Source organism: Amyelois transitella, chromosome 8, assembly GCF_032362555.1.
Source record: "Amyelois transitella isolate CPQ chromosome 8, ilAmyTran1.1, whole genome shotgun sequence".
Taxonomy (NCBI): Eukaryota; Metazoa; Arthropoda; class Insecta; order Lepidoptera; family Pyralidae; genus Amyelois; species Amyelois transitella.
Window position 1 is genome coordinate 5,336,953 of NC_083511.1, and position 20,224 is coordinate 5,357,176.

The 20,224-nt window shown below is 36.0% G+C and overlaps 3 protein-coding genes across 3 annotated transcripts in view; 1 reads left to right on the forward strand and 2 right to left on the reverse strand.

The window, feature by feature from the left end:
• Positions 1-12,879, reverse strand: part of LOC106136234 (lysine-specific histone demethylase 1A) — a 313,849-nt gene extending 300,970 nt beyond the window's left edge. The window contains exons 1-10 of the mRNA XM_013336722.2: positions 12,742-12,879; positions 12,428-12,663; positions 12,142-12,331; positions 11,710-11,863; positions 11,468-11,596; positions 10,638-10,780; positions 10,009-10,158; positions 6,217-6,275; positions 5,874-6,101; positions 4,795-4,943 (exon numbers count right to left, since the gene is read on the reverse strand). Of these exons, the coding sequence (XP_013192176.1) occupies positions 4,795-4,943; positions 5,874-6,101; positions 6,217-6,275; positions 10,009-10,158; positions 10,638-10,780; positions 11,468-11,596; positions 11,710-11,863; positions 12,142-12,331; positions 12,428-12,663; positions 12,742-12,765 (1,462 nt within the window). The 5' untranslated portion in view covers positions 12,766-12,879. The remainder of the gene's footprint in view (positions 1-4,794; positions 4,944-5,873; positions 6,102-6,216; positions 6,276-10,008; positions 10,159-10,637; positions 10,781-11,467; positions 11,597-11,709; positions 11,864-12,141; positions 12,332-12,427; positions 12,664-12,741) is intronic.
• LOC106134844 (partner of bursicon) overlaps positions 1-18,566 on the forward strand; it is a 98,127-nt gene extending 79,561 nt beyond the window's left edge. The window contains exons 2-4 of the mRNA XM_060945453.1: positions 14,095-14,131; positions 17,638-17,762; positions 17,935-18,566. Of these exons, the coding sequence (XP_060801436.1) occupies positions 17,652-17,762; positions 17,935-18,105 (282 nt within the window). The 5' untranslated portion in view covers positions 14,095-14,131; positions 17,638-17,651 and the 3' untranslated portion in view covers positions 18,106-18,566. The remainder of the gene's footprint in view (positions 1-14,094; positions 14,132-17,637; positions 17,763-17,934) is intronic.
• Positions 13,704-16,041, reverse strand: LOC106134837 (bursicon). The gene is made up of 4 exons (XM_013334981.2): positions 15,906-16,041; positions 15,591-15,700; positions 14,496-14,621; positions 13,704-14,405 (listed from the first exon to the last, which is right to left on the reverse strand). The coding sequence occupies exons 1-4, from the start codon at positions 15,997-15,999 to the stop codon at positions 14,271-14,273; spliced, it is 465 nt and encodes a 154-aa protein (XP_013190435.1). The 5' UTR covers positions 16,000-16,041; the 3' UTR covers positions 13,704-14,270.
• Positions 18,567-20,224: the final 1,658 nt, after the last annotated feature.

The window sequence follows — 20,224 nt, forward strand, 5'->3', positions numbered from 1 at the left end:
TATATTTATGGCTGTAATTGTAAATACATTACGAGGTACTAAATTAGCTGTACCTGCATGTGAAGAGCAAAACGATGTAGTAGTAGGAGAATTGGCGCTCTGTTAAGCAAAATATTGCACTACATGGCAATACTTTATTTGTATTCTGTCTCTATTAAACTCTTAAAGAGCTGCTTTATTTGAACATAGATATTAATAAAATAGCATTTTTTGCGCTTTTTATTGAAGTTTATGTGCTTTAAAGATGGAATATTACTTTGCATAGTTCAAATTTATGCGATAATAAAAATATGCAATTAAAATAAAGTTAAAAACTATATCAAAGTGTTGTTGGTTCTACATTTGTGTAAAGTAGCTAAATGCAGGCCTGCGTTTCTGCAACGCTCATTATATCAATTCACAGAAGTCGGTGAGTAATTTATCGGCTGCAGAGGATGAAATCAAATTGATGAGATCACAAAAGTGTAACTGGTGTCATCGAAAAGAAGTATAATTGATTGTAATTTTTTTTTGTATAAGCTTAACTCTTCGTTGAAAACAAATAAAAAGAAGCTGTCATAATTAAAGGTGATTAATTAATCTATATATATAAAACTCTTCCGTTACTGAGTGACTGACTGACAGACAACGCACAGTCGAAACTACTGGTCGTAGACAGCTGAAATTTGGAATGTAGGTTCCTTGGGATATGTAGGGGAGCACTAAGAAAGGATTTTTGGAAATTCAACCCCCAAGAGGGGGAAAAGGGGTAAAAACGTTTCTATGAAAAATCTTATTCCTTGGGTTTATAAACTTGAAACTAAATATGTTTGACATTATAAGTTTTTTCAAACTACCCTCCAATCGTGATTTAGGGGGTGCGATTGGGTGACTGATTTATTAACGCACAGCCGAAACCGCTCGGTATAGGAGTCTGAGATTTTGAACAGAGGTTCCTTTAGTAACATAAGTGAGCACTAAGAAGGGATTTTTGAAATGTCAACCCCCAAGGGGGGGAAACGGGATAAACTGAGCCGGGGCTGCGGGAAAGTTCTAACGAGATACCGTGGCCCCGGAACGCAAAGGGCAACTGAAGGAACGAGGTGGGTTTTAGTCAGTAAAAGTCTGACACTCCCTTCCGTTCCACCCAGAGCGGGAGAGGTCATTTGATGATTTCCCATCCTTAAAAAAAAAGACTTTGTATGACAACTTTCAGTCGTCTCTTTAACATACATAATAACATACATAATTATGTACATACATGCATAACACTAATAACATCACGCCTTTAAATCCCTATTTTGTGTTAACACTACCCATACAAACAGCTAAAAGGAAACAAGTGAAGAGACGAAATTTGTGCGCATCCATTTTCACCTAAATTCTTAACGTTAATGAGATTTACTTTTTATTATCAGGTCAACCTAATAGCCTCACATGTACGTATAACTTCGTAAGAATTTTCTTTCAACTCCTAACCGTTGAGGAGTTGTACCTTCCATCATCAGCTCATTCACATGGGATGATGACTATCAGACGCAAATACTTAAACAGATCTATGAAATTGTCAAAAACGTAATTGCCTGTAAATTTGAGGTTTGCCCTTGATTTCCCTGGAATACCATCATCAGACCCTGACTAGGTAACAACGGGACCAACTTGAAAGTATACTCTACCGAACAAAAAAGAATGACGTAAATCGGTCCATAAATCTCGGCGTAATCGGTATGCATAAATAAAACACCCGAATTTTATTTTCTATTAACTATCCCGAGGCTACATCATCCCTGAGTAACACAGGCTATATTTAATTCCAGTTGTAACAAGATTTCAGCCTGTGGAAGAAAAAGCCCTGTCGAGATCATTAAAAAACGCTATATATAACCGAATTACACGTGGGCGAAGCCGCGGGCGGAAAGCTAGTTAATAATATAATTAATTTTGTAAGAAAAAGACTTTAGGACATGACTTAAAATTATTTCTTTCTTATTTATTTTCACAAAACACTTCTTCAAAGAAGTCCACCTCTTAGTGATCTTATTGTTGTAATTAATTACTGTCGATATGTCGTCGATACGCAGGTGGTATTCTTTTTTTTAAGGCCCACTGTACAGTTGAGAGTATTTTCTATGTTCCTATTCTCTACTCCTCCAAATTAACACGTCTGTTACTCATAATAGACAAGCATAACTATTTGATAAAATTACGAATGCTAGTAAAATTCGCAAATAAGTGTGTGGAAGATCACTCAAAAACCAGGCGTGGTAAATATGTTCTACAAGTTTCCACCAAACATTATAACAACACTTATTGTACGACGTGATTCATCTGTGTTGTTGTTATTTAACATAGGTATCTTGTGGTGAGAAATGATAGTAATTATTGACACGAACCGCCGCTCGGGGCATCCTGCAAAAGATCACAGTCTGCCACTAACGCGAAAATTCCACCTTCATAACGGAGGAAGCCCTTGGGCGTCAACGGAGGCTGTTTGGGACCCGTTTATGCAATCGCAACTGGTACGCAAGAAAAGGACACAATGTTTGTACAAGTTATTAATCGAAATAGGTATGTTATTACTAAATTATAAATAACGTTCAACGATTAAATTACATGGTTACCCATAATTACAAAATTGTAATTCCGGTGTAAAGAGTGAAAATTAACTACTATATTTTTTCCAATTAGTAGCAACGTGTGAACACTAAAGTTAAAACTCTTACCTTTTTACACTGAAATATAATTATTATTTAAAAATTACGAAAATTAGACAAATTTAGAAGGCTAGTTTAGCTACAGACGATAACCGACGTGAGAAATTCATGACTGAGTAGTAGTGCAACAAAATCTACAACATTTTCTGGTAATGTGTAATATTAGAATGAGCCCTACAAAGATACGAAATACAGACCATATTTAAAAGTTGTTTTTAACTTGTCAGATAAGAACAGAATCCGCCTGCCGTTCGCCTGATGGTCTAAAACCAGAACAGCCACATTATCCTAGTGCATATCAGTGAGAAGACCCGACCCCAAATGAACAGAGTTCGATAAAGAAGAGGAGTAATATTAGCTAGACGTAGGAAAAACTGTCTGGTTACTTTGAATATTGGATACATCTCACGAAAGGATTGTGTTCTCGCGTGTAATATCATATATAATTGCCATGAGGCTTAGCTGACATGCTCAACAATTTATTCTCGGGATTTTTAAAGACTGAATTATTTACTCACGTAATAAGTTTACCTACGGGCTCAACTTGTTATTTTTTCCATCTCCGCGCAACATGCATGACGTGTCCGACTTTTTTATTCCAGTCGTTCTCTAGTTACTACGTTTAAACGATAGATTAAAAGTAAAAAAATTGAAATTTTTTGTATTGGTTTTCTGTCAATCACGTTTTCCGAAATAAAAGTGATTATTAAAAAAAAATTACATATGTCGCATCTTTCAAACGGACCCCATGCTCCGAAGCATTGTCGCGGAGGTTGCAACTGGTAACACGCAAATATAACACATATTTATCGCGTCTTTATTTCCTATCGGGTAGGCAGAGCGAACAGTCTCGAAAAACTCGAAGGTCACGTTCAAATGGATAGTTTAAATATGAAATTGAGATTCAGATAGAGGCAGATTGCTACTAGAACACCGTACTCACACTTATTCTCTTAAGTCGAAATCTTATAGAAAACCTTATTGGGTCCGCCATTACGCGCCCGCTTTAATCCCATCTAGTAAGTGGGAACAAATAAGAGTCAAAGGTGAAGCAATCCTTTTAAGGTTCTATGGCATCTTTTGTTGGTGTACAATAGCGCATCGATCGCGGCGGAAACGTTCGGAACCGTTAACGAATACGAGTGTGCGGGCTAATTGAAGTTATTGCGGGTCTTTGAAAATTATGCGGTGCGTTTGGAAGCGAAACGAGCGTGCACGATTCAGCATTTAATATGATTTAAAGATACTGAGTAACAGAGCGCGTTGTTAAAAGAAAACACTAGTTTCGGTATTTACAGATTAATACAAATATGTATAATGAAAATTATGTTGTCTATGTTTAAATTAATTACGAGTAACAACAATTTGACTGGTCGTAGGAAATAAAGGAGTGAAGAGATCTAAGTATTTATTCATATACTTACTACCACAACAACTTACGTACAACGGTTGAAACCGTATGCTTGTTTGTTTGGTTATTTAATTAAAAGAGGTTTGAAACAAATTTATGAATTGTTTAAGTTACACTGCAAGCTCATGGGCTCTTAAGTACCTACGTAACGTTTGGCACGTTAAATTTATACTAACGCCCGGCATGGACAGCCTACGTTTGACAAATCATAAAAGTGGCTATGATCCTTAATAAGATATCGTTGTAAATAACATAATTTCACAAATAATGTTTCTCCTCATCTTCCAGGTGTTTTATCCCGGTTAAAACCTCCCTGCGACAACGATCTAAGAGAGAAATCCGGACTGGGGAACTAAACCCAACCACAGTTACACGGTAAACAGTCGCTGCTAAAACCACAGGTTTCCCCAATATATTTTATTGTACCGCATAAATATTGGTCAACATTGAAACCAAGGTACGAGCACAAGTCATGAATAAAGGTTGAGATACAGATTCATTAACTTCTTTCGACTGAAGCTTGCTTATGACTGCTTATTCCAGGCTGGTTATATTACCACGATTTTGACACAATTATAGTTGTTATAGTTCCCCGCACTAATTAAGTGCCACCTACAAAAGAATTCGAGTTTTTCGCAAAACCCACAAAAACTATAGTTTTCATAATATTAGTACGGATAAATTAAATACCTGTTAAGTGGTTCCCGGTGAACTCGAAGTCGTCGTCCTGGTCCCAGTGCTTCAGCGACAGGTTCCCGAGTGGCGTGGCGTTGGCGAACTCCAAGTTGGCGAAATGCCAGTCCAAAATCTGTCTGTCACGCACCGACAGATACACGGAGCTGGAAGAATTTCAAGTTAGATATAATGCAGAACATTATTAAGAGCCTAATAAACTTGGGATTCTATTTTTAAACTATGGCGCTAAGTAGCCAGTCACTATCTGAATCTCAATTTCATCATTAAAGCATCCACATGCCATGGCCACTTGGCTGTGGCTACAGTTGTCTCTTTCTGCCCCAGATACCTTCTGATACCTTCCACTATATACAAATCAATACTTTGGCACTTGCATGATACCTGGTACTCAACCTCCTTAACATTTTTTCAAAGGATATTCTATATCTACCTTACAAGGTTTGTTTCTCGCTATACGAGAAGTGCTTCTCTTATTTGTAGACTGTTTCGCATACTTGAGTCCAAATACAAATGAAATATTTACTCTTCAAGGTGTTCCTCTATCTTTAAAGAGGGTTTATTGTTTTTCGGTAAGTGTGTCTCTGTTCGGAGAGTGTTGCTCTTCTTTTTAAGAAGATTGTTTCTCAAAAAACGATGAGTGATCTAAATTTATATATTTAGATCACTCATTGTAGTGAAAACCTGTGTTTTCTCACTAAAAATCTCGTTTTCTTAAATGTTTCTCTAATTTTAAAGAGCGTTTATATTTCTTCGAAGTGTTCCTTGTTTAGACCAGTTTTAAAGAATGAGATATATTTACCACGGAAGATTACTTTTCAACTGTGTTTCTTTATACTCGATAGTAGCGTTCTGCGACAACAGGGAATCATATTCGTTGCAAAACATGAAAATCATATCGGTATTCGGATGGTGCTCTCTTTCAACGACAAATAACAAATGGTGTTTCTGTTTCTAGGAACGTTGTTTCTCTTTATTTGAAGATTTTTTATCGAAAACCGTTTCTCACTCTGATATGATATGGAAGCTATTCATAACATCATATTTACTGCCATATACGAATGAAATATATTTACCTCGGAGGATTACTTTCCAACTGAGTGATTTTATCCTCGATGGTAGCGTTCTGCGACAACAGAGAATCATATTCATTACACAGCTGAGTCATCTCCCTGTTTAACCTGCGTAGGTTGAACTCTTGCAAAATGCCCGCGTCACCCGTTGCGACGCCTTTAGCCCTTTCAGACAAAAGAGATTCTTTCTCGGTCTTCATAGACCTCAAAAGTTCTTGGATGTCGGACATTCTGGTAAAGGACAAAAAAGTAATTTGTAAGAAAATCAAATGATATAATATAATATTCTTGTTGTAACTAATTGAATTATACTAAAATTAATACGTATTATTTTACTAGAACTTACTTGTTGATATTTGTTTTCAGTTTTTCTTGGAGGGTTATAAGAGCTTTAAGGTGTTGAATCTGGAAGGAAAACATAAAATGTAAATGGTAAACATTCAACTAATCATTTGAGAAAATTAAATTTGATTGAACTCTGCAAGACAAATCTGTAAGGTCCTATAGTGAGTGGAAATACATAGTATCTGACTACCCCCAATGGGAAACATATATGTGATTTACCTTTTTATACCTAGTTTTCCTAATAAATATCTCGTTTTAAACTTCAATACCGTCAAATCGATATACCTATTTCAAAACAGTTTTTTTTTTCAAAACCATCGACTAAAGTATATAACATACATACATACATAAAATCACGCCTCTTTCCCGGAGGGGTAGGCAGAGACTACCTCTTTCCACTTGCCACGATCTCTGCATACTTCTTTCGCTTCGTCCACATTCATAACTCTCTTCATACAAGCTCGGCGGTTTCGGGTACTTTTGACCTGACCCTTTACCAGGACGTCCTTAATTTGATCAAGATACGTTCGTCTAGGTCTTCCCACTCCGACCTTTCCCTCCACACTCTCCTTGTATATCTGCTTAGTCAACCTGCTTTCATTCATCCTCTCCACATGACCGAACCATCTTAACATACCCTTTTCTATTCCTGTAACTACATCTTCTTTCACATCACAACATTCCCTTATCACGCTGTTCCTTATCCTGTCACTCAATTTCACACCCATCATACTCCTTAACGCTCTCATTTCCACTGCATTTATTCTGCTTTCATGCTTCTTTTGCCATACCCAACTTTCACTCCCATACATTAATGTCGGGACCAACACGCCCCTGTGCACAGCCAGTCGAGCCTTTTTGGATAGTTTCTGACTGCTCATAAAGGCATGCAAAGCTCCATTCACCATGTTCCCCGCGTTCACTCTCCTTTCAATATCACTATCATACTTGCCATCTGATGTAAACTTTGATCCTAGATATACAAACTCTTTCACTTGCTCCACTTTTTCTCCTCCAATCAAAATATTACATGCTGTCATTTCTTTCTCCATTTCAAAAACCAGTGTTTTAGTTTTACTTACGTTCACTTTCATTCCTTTCTCTTTTAAAGCTTCATGCATACAGTTTACCATCTCCTGTAACTCCTCCGCTGATGACGCCAGTATAACCTGATCGTCGGCATAGAGCAGACATTTGACGAGTAACTCATTCATCCTTAATCCACTTTTAGACTCTTTCAAATCTGTCAAACAGCTATCCATAAATAGGTTGAACAGCCACGGTGACGCAACACATCCTTGCCTAACGCCTTTCTCAATCTTAAACCACTCAGTGTGCGCTCCGTTTATCCTGACACAAGCACTCGAATCCTCATATAAGGATTTCAGTGCTCGTATTAAGAGACTGCTCACCCCATGCATAGAAAGTGCTGACCACAATTCATTCCTCTCAACTCTGTCATAGGCCTTTTCCAGATCTACGAATGTGCAATAGACTTTTTGACTCTTGGCCAAAAACTTTTCGGCTATGCACCGCAAGGAAAAGACCTGATCAGTACATCCCATTCCCTTTCGAAATCCCGCTTGAGCATCCCATATTTTGTCATCAGTTTCATTCCTGACTCTATTAATCAATACCTTAGCATACAATTTGCCGACGACGCTAAGCAGGCTTATACCACGATAATTTTTGCAGTCCAGCTGTGACCCTTTTCCTTTGTAAAGTGGCACGATAACAGCCTTACACCAATCTTTTGGTACTCGGCCGCTTCTCCAACACAAATTGAAAAGGCAGTACAACTGACTAGCTACTACGCCCTTTCCTGCTTTAAGCATCTCGACCGACACTCTATCACACCCAGCAGCCTTTCCCGCTTTCATACTCTTAAGTGCTTCCACAATTTCGAACATTTCAATTTCGCCTTCCATCTCATTCTCTTTTTCTTCGCTATAGCAGAAATCTTTCTTATTTCCTTCCTTTTTTTCAAATAAACTTTCAAAATAGTCCTTCCATATCTTTAGTACACATTCTTCTCCTTTCACAACGCTACCATCCTGGCATCTGATCCTAGTCAGCTCTCTGGTTATAGTATTTCCTCGGGCTGACCTTACGGATTTCCAGAATACTTTCAGATTTGACTGAAAGTCTTCTGATAGCCTTTTATCAAAATCCTCTTTATACTCTTCTTTCTTTCTAATCACAGCTTTCTTAACCAAATCTTTCATTTTCTTATATTCCTTACGTGCTTCATTCACATCTTCATCTATAACCTCTTGCATTCTTAAGTTAGCTTTTGCTGCTAACAAATCCAGCCATGCTTTCTTCTTTAATCGCACAAGTTCTTGCACATCTTTACTCATCCACGCATTTTTGTGATTTTTTCCTTTCCTTCTTCTACTTACACCACACACTTCAACAGCTACTTTCACAATTCTTTCTTTAAATTCCTTCCATCCATCTTCAATATCGCTCATTTCATCTAAATCTTCAAATTCATCCTTCAGTCTATTAATATACTTCTTACCTACATCCATATCCTGCAAATTTTCTACTTTTACTCTTTCCAAAGCGCTGGTTTGCTCCCTTACCCTGTGCCGCCAGCGATTGAAGATACCCCTTATCCGGGATATCACCAGTAAATGGTCCGAGTCAATGCCAGCACCGCGATATGCACGGGTATCCAGCACTTTGTTCTTCAATCTTTCATCTACAATCACAAAGTCTATCATACTTTTTAAAATACCTTCCACTCTTGTGTAGGTGTGGATCTCTTTATGTTGAAACATTGAATTCGACACAAAAAGATCCCACTCTAGACAAATTTCTAATACACTTCTTCCATTATCATTCACCTTTTCGTCACCAAACGCACCAAGCACCTTTTCATATCCATCACGCTTTACACCCACCCATCCATTAAAATCACCTAACATAATAATCTTCTCATTTGGCTTGGTAACTTTCAATACTTCTCTTACACTATTCCAGAACTCCTCGTTTTCGCTTTTTGCTGACGTTGTACCCCTCGAACCCACATCCCAAGGTGCATAAACACCTAGAACGAAGATCCGAGTGATTCCAACTTTCAGCCTAATCCATAGAAGACGAGGGCTGACACACTCATACTCATTCACGCACTCAGCCATTCGTGCAGAAAGAATTAGACCGACCCCTTGACAGCCTCGGCTGGTACTGGAAATTCCAGACCAATACGCCGTGTAAGGGCCGTGCTGCGTCGCGTCGCATCCTTTCCGCTTCGTTTCATTCACGCACAACACATCCAAACGTCTTTCATCCATCATCTGGCATACTTCCTCAATCTTATCCTTCATTCCTCCTCTTACATTCATCGTCGCAAAGCGGCTTTCAGCAGACCGCATACCGCTCCCGCCGGGAACGAGACGTGATGGGGTGCGGACACCATCGCCGCCATTTATATGCTTTTTAAGGTTCATAATGCGATTCCCACGAGACGCTAGGGAAAAATTTTGTCCGCCCCAGCAGAGCCCCGCATGCCAGGGTAAGGCTAGCCATTACCTGGGGGTCGCCCAACCCCATGGCGGAAGTGGCACGCTCGAGACTAGGCTCGCCCCTAGCCATGCATCCATCGGCGCGGCAGACCTTAGATTGGCAGGGATTTACATTAAAGAGGAATCCCAAGTCTATCCCTTAGTCGGCTCTTACGACATCCGTGGGAAAGAGATGGAGTGGTCCTATTCTTTTGTAATGGTGCCGGGAACCACACGGCACTAAAGTATATAAGAAAGTAAGAAATAAATAAGCTGTATTGTACCTGCTTATGTTTAACATTCTTCTGCTGTAACTTTATAACCCACTCGAGCGCTTGGCCAAGAGAAACCGGCGTATCGTTGTAATAATTGAAATCCACTTTGTGTGAGAGGTAAGACGTTGCATCGAGGAGACGATTGAATTCACGCTCCACCTGAAATGTAGAAACAATATTTTTGAATAGTATTAAAAACTTAAGTCTTGTAACTTCTTTCACCACTTCCGGCGACATCCACAGCACGAAACAGAGAGATCCGTTCTACATCCACATATCACGTCTCTATTACTTACGTAATAAATAAAGTCGAAAACTTTTGAAAATTGAAAATTGTTTAATCATAAATAGAAATATTTAAATTTCATTTAAAATTATATTAATTTGTAATCATTTAAATTTCAATTAAATCAATAAATCGTAACAATGTATACTCTCTTTCCAGATTTCTATTCTAATTTGAAGTTTGGATAAATTGATGTTATTGACGAAAATGCTGCAGTGCAGTTATTTCTGCACAGCAGCATTTTCTTCTGCAAATTTGACGTGCACCGATGTTGTAAACACAAAATATATGACAATTAATAAGTGATATTTGAAATGTTCCATAATAATGAATAAAATTATGAAAATCTGACCATTTGATCTTTATGTTTGGGAACTTGATTCCCTGTTGCTTCATACAGGGGACACTTTTGTTTTATTTTATGAAGCTCCATGTTCATTTGGACTGACAATGTGGTAACAGGGTTGCCACCGAGTCCAGTTACCACCATGCCACCTGAAAAAAGAGAATATTGAATTTTATTTTTTATTCTATCATATTTACCATTGGATATAAGATTCTTTTATTAATTAATGCCGTTTGCTTCCCGGCACCAATACATAACAGAATAGGACCACTCCATCTCTTTCCCATGGATGTTGTAAAAGGCAAATAAGGGATAGGCTTACAAACTTGGGATTCTTTTTTAGGCGATGGGCTAGCAACCTGTCACTATTTAAATCTCAATTCTATCATTAAGCTAAATAGCTGAATGTGGCCATTCAGGTTTTTCAAGGCTATTGGCTCTGTCTACCCCGCAAGGGATATAGACGTAACCATATGTATGTATGTATTAATTAATGTTGGTTGCACACAATTTTGAATAATTATATTTTATGCTTACACATTTCAGTTGTGGGAACAGTAATCAATACATATCTGTCCAACATGCTAGAAGATCTACAAACTTCATAACAAATATAACTTGAAATGTGTAATGTAAATTAAAATAGATAAACTCAACTTCATTCCATTAATTTTTATTGAGCTACATACAATTTCAAATATCAAACAAATAAACTTCTCCGTTATTTTCGAATGTTGAAAACACATGACTCATCCCTCTTTTTCTATCTATTCAGATAATAAAAGAGATGAAAATATGGCTTAACAAGGTCTGTGATTAAGCCCACTGTTACATACCTAAGTCAGCCACATAGGGGCCCTTTCTATAAGTGACAACTCTGCCGCCAACTCTGTCCCTGCCTTCCAGGATCACAACTTCACATCCAAACGACTGCAGCTGACGAGCCGCTGCCAGTCCAGATACACCTAAAAACCGAGTATGTAAAAAAAAAAGAATCTTCGACATAAAAACTATATAAAATATACTATATAAAATGAGAAAACGAAGTCTGATATTATTAAGTATAGATAAAATATACCTGCACCAATGATGATAACTTTTGGCCTTTGTTTTCCTTTAGGTGGAGCTGGTATTGGTGTGATACGCTCATAAATACCAAAGTTAATGAATCCATGTCTTTCCAAAAAAGCATGAGTTCTCATTACAAGGGCTGGATCACCATTGTATGGAGGCTGAAATAGATCATAACATTTTGTTTTAAATAGAAGTAAATTATTTTTTGACTGTTGGCTCTGTCTACCCCGCAAGGGATATAGACGTGATTATATGTATGTATGTATGTATGTGTAAATTATTTTTCAATAATACCTATTATTCATGTTATTTACCTTTGGAACATAGAGGATAACGTCCAGCAAGGGATGATTTTGAGAAGATTAAAATGTACAAATATAGTACATTGAAGATTAAATAGAAAACATACAATTTATTCCAATGTAAGGAAACTTACTTCCATTTTCTGCATTGCAATTTCTTGAGTAAGCTGTTTCTTTGGATCTTCAAACCACAGTTTGAGTATACGGTTTCTTATTTGAACAAATGTATGAGCTGAAGCACCTTGGAGATCAGAGAAACATTCGGCTTCTAAAGAAGACATCTTGTCAAATGGCAACCGACTCTGAAATGCGGCACCCTCCAAACTGTAAAATTTTAAAAATTAAATTTAGTTTTATAATGATAGTATTATTTTTTCTTCAGGCGGATGCATCAAAGAGCGCAAAACAGAACACTTTTACCTATTAAGCATCTCTCTATAGTTAATTTCTTCTATGTCATCATTTTTTGTTTCCTCCTGTGGAGACTGTTTTTCGTCCTTCTTAAGATCCTTGACATCAGTGTTTCGGCTAGATGATGAAGACTCTCGCCGGCCTCCTAAAGAAGTGGGACTAGATGATGTAACCTTACTCCTTTCAGACTGGTCAGATTCAGAGTCATCTTGCTTTAATTTTTCATCCAATTCGCGGTTTTCGACCTGAGAATAACAAAGAAGTAACCTAATTAGGTTTCTTTGACTGCAAGAGCAAAAAACATAATGAACAATTTTTATTACCTTAGCACGTTTACGGCGACTCATTTTTGAACTTTATTTCGTTTGGGAAAATTAATAGAAATGCTAAAACCAAACCACAATCAAAAAAGCCGGAGCAAAACAAACCAAGTAAATCCGAATACTCGTTCAGAAATAAGGTGACAGTGACAGTGACATTTTGGTCATGTGTTCTGAAATCGAAAGGTATGGCATTTTTATTATTTTTCTATTTTTATAAAAGTTGAAGTTTAAATTAAACCAGTGACATTTATGTATTCGTGTAAGTCATATAATAAATAAACACAAATTTTCTAGTTTAGATTATTATACACACAAAGATCTTCTTCAATATATGAGTTCCATATTTACATACATAAAATCACGCCTCTTTCTCGGAGGGGTAGGCAGAGACTACATCTTTCCACTTGCCACGATTTCTGCGTACTTCCTTCGCTTCATCCACATTTATAACTCTCTTCATATAAGCTTGGCGGTTTCGGGTACTCTTAACCTGACCCTTTACCAGGACGTCCTTAATTTGATCAAGATACGTTCGTCTAGGCCTTCCCACTCCGACCTTTCCCTCCACACTCTTAGTCGACCTGCTTTCATTCATCCTCTCCACATGACCAAACCATCTTAACATATGTAGATACCCTTTCTTATTCTTGTAACTACATCTTCTTTCACATCACAATATTCCCTTATCACGCTGTTCCTTATCCGGTCACTCAATATCACACCCGTCATACTCCTTAACGCTCTCATTTCCACTGCATTTATTCTGCTTTCGTGCTTCTTTTGCCACACCCAACTTTCACTCCTATACATTAATGTCGGGACCAACACGTACCTATGCACAGCAACTCAAGCCTTTTTGGACAGTTTTTGACTGCTAATAAAGGCATGGAAAGCTTCATGTTCCCCGCGTTCACTCTCCTTTCAATATCACTATCAAACTTGCCATCATGTAAACTGTGATCATATACAAACTCTTCCAATGTGTATTTATAAACAAGACGTGACTTTTTTTTTCTCAGGAAGTTCCTGCTTTTGTGAGAGAGATATTTTAGCAATAAAATAACATTTTCGGTCAAGGTCATTTATTACTAAAGAAAAACTAAGTATTACAAATTACCTAATAGGTACCTACATAGGAGTAATATTCTTTAATCAGTAGTAACATACTTTCTCATAAAATGTTATCTTCAGTGGCTTTCTCCTATCGTAGCTATAATAAACACCTACGATTAGACTGTTAACTGTTCTTACGTGTCTCATTACTATTACACAAATTATATATATCCTTCGAAATATTCAGTAGATACGCCTGAGAATACTGACTTTTTGTAACCCTCTCTTTTTTATTTTTAGGTATTCATAGTTGTACCCTCTGCCGTTATATATTCCAGTAAGTATATTCTACCTTCTATGAGTTTCGTAGCTGAACGCATTGTTTGGATGTACAATATTAGTTATTAATTAAATATCTCATTTAATGTGCCAGCTGCCAGGTCATAACTTTATTATATTATAATAACAATTGGAAATTAAAACGTTTTTCTAAAATGGTTATGCAAGGGGCCTTCTTCAGTATAACCTGCAATTTCTTGTGGAATTATTGCACTTTCTTCGATACTGCCACAAGGACGGCACATGCACTCCAGAGGAGCTTTTGTCGTAACCTAAAAAAACGAATAAACTTGATTATATTCATTGTTTTCTACATATTAAAATAAAATATGATCTTAATAGTGCAAGTAACTAATATATACTTTTCTATATCTTTTATCTTCACTCTTTGCCTTTGGACAAGATAAAACCACAGTTGCCTCTCTTTCGCCTGATTCTTGACAACAATTACAAGTTCGTTCCATTTGCCATATTTTACTGCCTGAAACCTAAAAACAACCATAACATTTATAAACATTTTTTTGTTAAAATATTTCATAATACCTAGGTACTTACCATATCTAATGATGTAAATATCAACTCATTCCTTTTATGCGCGTGCATGCTAGAAGATGATTTACGAAATTTTACGTGGACAGAATCGCGGGCGTGTTTTAGTAAGTAGGTTAGGTATGTTTACAAAAGATGCTAATTTACCTGTATTAGACTATAATATTTATTATGGACTTGCTGTTGACCACTCCAACTCTCACTCCAACCCATGGATGTCGTAAAAGGCGACTAAGAGATAGGCTTATAAACTTGAGATTCTTCTTTTAAGCGACGGGCTAGCAACCTGTCACTTTAAATGAATCTCAATTCTATCAGTAAGCCAAACAGCTGAACGTGGCCTATCGGTATTTTCAAGACTGTTGGCTCTGTCTACCCCGCAAGGGATATAGACGTGATTATATATGTGTATCTATGTATGTATAAATCGACAATGGTCACATATTGCATGAATGTACATACAGGTTTCCTCACGATGTTCTCCCTCACCGTGAGCATAAATGAACATAACAACATTATTATTTTCTGACTATTTTCGAAGTTATGTTCATACATAACTTCGAAAATAGTCATTGGTACATGGCCGGGGTGGGCTTCGAACCTATTCCTTTTTGTGGCACACACATTTTTACCGGGCACCTTACCGATTCACCGACGCTCTTGTTGTCTTGCGACTTCATTCGCTGTAAAAGTTCACTGATAATCTTTCATCGCCAATTTTAAACCCCTTTCCCCTTTTTTCATAATAAACAACCTATGTTCTTCCCCAGGGACAATCATTTCTGTATCAAATTTCATAAAAATCGATTCAGTCGTTAGGCGTAAAAGTGTAACAACACATTAACAATATTAGTAGGGATAGGACTTAAGTACTAACAGTCACGTAAGAGTAAAGTTTTTTAAAATACCTGAACGTAACTAGAACATTTTCCAATACAAGCAAATGAAGGAATGGCTTTAGGTACACAACCTGGGTGTTGGAGTACATGAATTACTGGGGTCATTTGACATTCTTGACCTGTGAAAAGAAGAGAACATGGTTTAATTAATCGATTACCAAAAAATATGTGATATACTGAGACATGTGGCCAAAAAGTATGAGATAAGTGGAAAATCAAGAGAGAACCTTATCTACATGAAACAGAAAGGTCTGAGCTTACAGGTCACAAATAAAAATGATATTGTTTGAGACAGTCAGCTAGATATTGAGTACTATTACTTACCTGGTGGCAAATTAACTTCTTGCGCTCTAACGATTTTATCTTGGAGATGGCACATTGATAGTACAATACAGATTGATATTATTTTTGGAATCATGATTTTTTTTTCAAAAACTCCACACAATTTATGGAGCTACTCCTTTAACAGATTACAAAATAATATAAAAATTGAGGAAATCTTTTAGCTTTTATACTGGATTTTACTCTCAATAGAGAATCAAACAAGAAAAAGCAATTACTGAATGTGTGACAAAGGTCTTACTGTGCAGACACGATTATAATGATCGGTTATTTTAATGGTCTGTCACAGCAGGGTTGTTCATATACCTACTAATAATGCTTTATATTAAAAAAAGCATTATAATCACTTGTAGGTATACATACATACAGTCCTCATCCTCCTGGCGATAGTCCGATTGTATATTCAATTCACCTTTCTGCAAAGGGTACCTAGGTAATCCTGAATAAGGTCAATCAGCAACCTCTGCAATATTTCAAGGTAAAAAATAACCTAGGTTACACATCCATTTCCCTAAATGTGCATCATTGACAATGATTTCCTTCGCCGTAATAGTATCGGCAAGCAATGAAACTAATAATCCTCACTCAGAATACAAGTCATTGGATCATAGCGGATGCAGTAGAATTTAAAACTTACATCACTTATGTTTTGTTCGCGCAGGTGCTCTAACTTATTAAGTACAATTATAATTTATTTTATAACATTAAAATCCATACTTATAAAACCGTAAGTAGCTCAGTTTGTTTTATAGATGTTGTTATTATAAATCACTTAGGGTACTTTTCACGCGGGCGAAACTGCAGAAAAAAATAATTTTAAAACGATTTCATTGATTCATATACTTACCTACCTATATCTCATGCATTATAACTTCTAAACTCTTTTTATGTTGAACAATTTTTAAAATATGTCTTTTAACAAATAGATAATATCGGTATATATGTTAGCGTGTATGTTCCCGTAACATCACTGTCGGGCCCTACGGTCTCAAAAAGTTAAACTGACTCTGGGTAAAAAATTTTTTTTTGGTTATTTAAAATTAAAAGTGGACTTATCAATAAAATCATAAAGAATATTGTACACATTTTACTAGTTTCGATAGGTATACAATTTGATAATGCTAGGAGCAGCGACATGGAACATGTTATTTCACTCAAGATCTCGATAACCCGCTGACAATACTTAGCTCTCTACCTACTCTCTCGATTATAAGTTGTCTTTCTTAGTATAAAAAGAAAGTTCTGAAGTATGGATACACAGTTCTCTTTTATTTTTCTCGTAGTAAAGAACTTTAGCAAAGTTTATTCTAATTATGTTAAGTAAATCTGCAATTATTTGTTTAACACATTTTTTGTTTATAAGTATTATGCATTGTTCTGGGGACGAAACATGTGAAACAGTTCCTACTGAAATACATGTCACAAAAGGTACTTAAGATGTTTTATATATTTTGTATAATTATTCGAAATCATAGTAGGTATGAAGAATCAAGGGTCCATAGTTTTTTTTACATATTTTTAAAGATGTTTTTGCCTGGAATTTCTTAGGTAGTTTTCTCACTCAAATACATCTCAAATTAGGATTATCTAGCCTTTAAGATACTGAGATAAATTACAACTCTGTACAAAGTTCACCTCCACAACCAAAGAATGCACCAGGCCATGAAATAAGGTACACTTACCTACTGAATTTTTTTCACAAACTTTTTAACAGAGGAATACGACGATATGGGTCGGCTGGTGCGATCGTGCAGTGGAGAAGTAAATGTAAACAAATGCGAAGGAATGTGCACCAGTCAAGTTCAGCCATCTGTTGTGACAGCTACAGGTTTTTTAAAGGTGAGTGAACAAAGTTTATAAAAGTCCTTCCCTATATTAGGATTAATTATAAATAATATTTAAAATTAATCCAAACATGGTCAACAACGGCCAGCAAAATAAAAAAAATTGCATCAATATTAACTATGTCATCTTTAACTTCTGTTATTGATATACAGTGTAATATTTTTAGGAATGCTTTTGCTGCAGAGAAAACTACTTACGCGAGCGATTAGTGACTCTTACTCATTGCTATGATCCAGATGGTCTTAGATTTGATGATGAAGATAATGCTGTTATGGAAGTCAAATTAAGAGAACCAGATAACTGTAAATGCCATAAATGCGGAGAGTTTAGTCGATAATACTGCTTTTCTAAGGTACCTACCTACCAGTGTATGACGACTTGTCCATGACATTATTAGGCGCTTGATATAATGTTATTTTGAAACGTAAATATTAGATAGGTACCTACCTACTTAAGTATTCTACAATATTATTTAGTTAGAAGTTTAAGACTGTAACTATATGTTATTATTATGGTCAAGGTCAAAAATGTAGTATAGTCCAATAAGGTAAATAATAATATCTTTAAAAATACGTAATACCTAAGTAAAATTAATGTGTGTGCATAAAAGTGTTAAGTAATATGATTAAATGTAAAATACAACAGACATTTACAGCTGAAATCAGCAGTACCTAGAATATTTATATTTCAGGGTAAGTTAAGCTGAGGCAGTTGTTTTTCTACTGTTTTATTATTATGTAACTTTTTGTGCTAATATTGGTCAAAAGTACCCAATTTTTTAACTTCAAATTATGAGTGACTGCTCTTTTGCAAGACTTCGTTGTCTTGCAATTCGCAAATTATGTACTTAGGTATTTAAAAATAAAGATAAGAAATCCTCGCATTTATTTATTTATTTCAATTTCCCTGACGTAAAGATTTACATCATCTCTAGCCAGGGCCGTCTTTAAACTATTTGAGGCCCTGGGCACATTAGGATCATGGGGCCCCCTTCGACTTTGAGAAAACTCTATTTAGTTATAATAGATAAAGAAATTAGACAAACATGGTTTTATTTTGATTTAGTTACTAACTATAAAAAAATAGGAAATATTAAAATATTCTACAAAAGTAACTCGCTTAGCATAAAATCCTTAGATTAATTCTATGTTGATTGCAAAGGTAATACCCTTCTAGATTTAAGATGAGCAAAATCGTTAATCACTTCTTCAAAATCTATGGTATTGAGAATATCACATTCTATGGACATTAGCGACAAACTACTTAGTTAATCTCTCTTGAAGCATTGTACTTACATCTTAATTCATTATTTATTCTTTTCAATTTGGAGAAGGAGCGTTCTCCGCTGCAGTTAGTGACCATCATGCTTAAAAATATTCTCAATGCAATTTCTACGTTAGGAAATGTGTCTTCAATTTTGTTTTGCTTTAATAGATTATATACTTCCTGTACACTGTTAGGTGCTTCATTTTCAATCTGAACATTTTTTAGGTATTCTTTTAAATGTTGACATTCTATTTCTAACTCTTTTTCATTTACAGAAGTTTCTCCAGTAGTAGTAGTAAAATATGATGTTAATTTTGGTAACTTTTCAATTACTTCTTTCTGATGTAGAGCTTTTTTCCGTTTTTCAGATCCACTAGGATATGACCGTTTCGACATTTTATATTATAATTCAGTAATAATTCAGTATTTCATTAATTTTATAACGAAAATATTCGCTAACACAAAACAGACAAACGACGATTTAATCAAACAATACTATTTTTTTGTCAGAACTCGAGCACAGTCAGTAACAACTACAAACAAAACAAACGTTACAACATCGCAGACAAATACAGGGGAATTCCCGTTCGTCAAGTCAAACGACGTTCGGGAGTCGGGAATTCCCCTTTTTTGTCTTTGGTTTGGTATTACGTATGACGTCCGCTATTCGGACGTTTCTTTAAGATATAAACCACACCGCATCAAATTGTATTCTTTTAACTGTATTCTTATATCTACATATAGGTATTTAAATTAACCTAAACATACTAAAATCGGAAAACCTCATTTTTGAGCGAGAGCGGAATACTTATACCGTTAATTTTAAAAATTGTTAATGATCATAAGAATAGACACACAAAACAAAAGTACCTGTTAAAGACTCAAGCATTTTCCGAAAGTCTTAAGTGGTTTTTATTGCTTCAAAGTAAAATTTAAATAGAAAAACTGAAAACAATGGTCTCTTACCTACCCAATGTTTTATGTCTAGTGCAATAAAATTGATTGATGAATGAATTAATTCATTTTAAAAAGTTTAAAACATACACACAGCCACATATTCAGCCAACATATTTTTTACACCAATACCTAGATATTTTCTGTTTCCCATCACTGATCCATCGGTCAAAAAGTTCAAGCTATGTTGTACTGTACAAGGTATAGCTATGCGCATGCGGCAAATTAAAGCTAAT

What these genes read in the sequence shown, in the direction of transcription:
- LOC106134837 (XM_013334981.2), bottom strand. Translation starts at nt 15,999, where the DNA reads ATGATTCCAAAAATAATATCAATCTGTATTGTACTATCAATGTGCCAT. An exon ending in AATGTTCTAGTTACGTTCAG is followed by an intron (nt 14,622 to 15,590) that starts GTATTTTAAAAA and finishes GGTTGTTTTTAG; the next exon opens with GTTTCAGGCAGTAAAATATG. An exon ending in AAGATAAAAGATATAGAAAA is followed by an intron (nt 14,406 to 14,495) that starts GTATATATTAGT and finishes TCGTTTTTTTAG; the next exon opens with GTTACGACAAAAGCTCCTCT.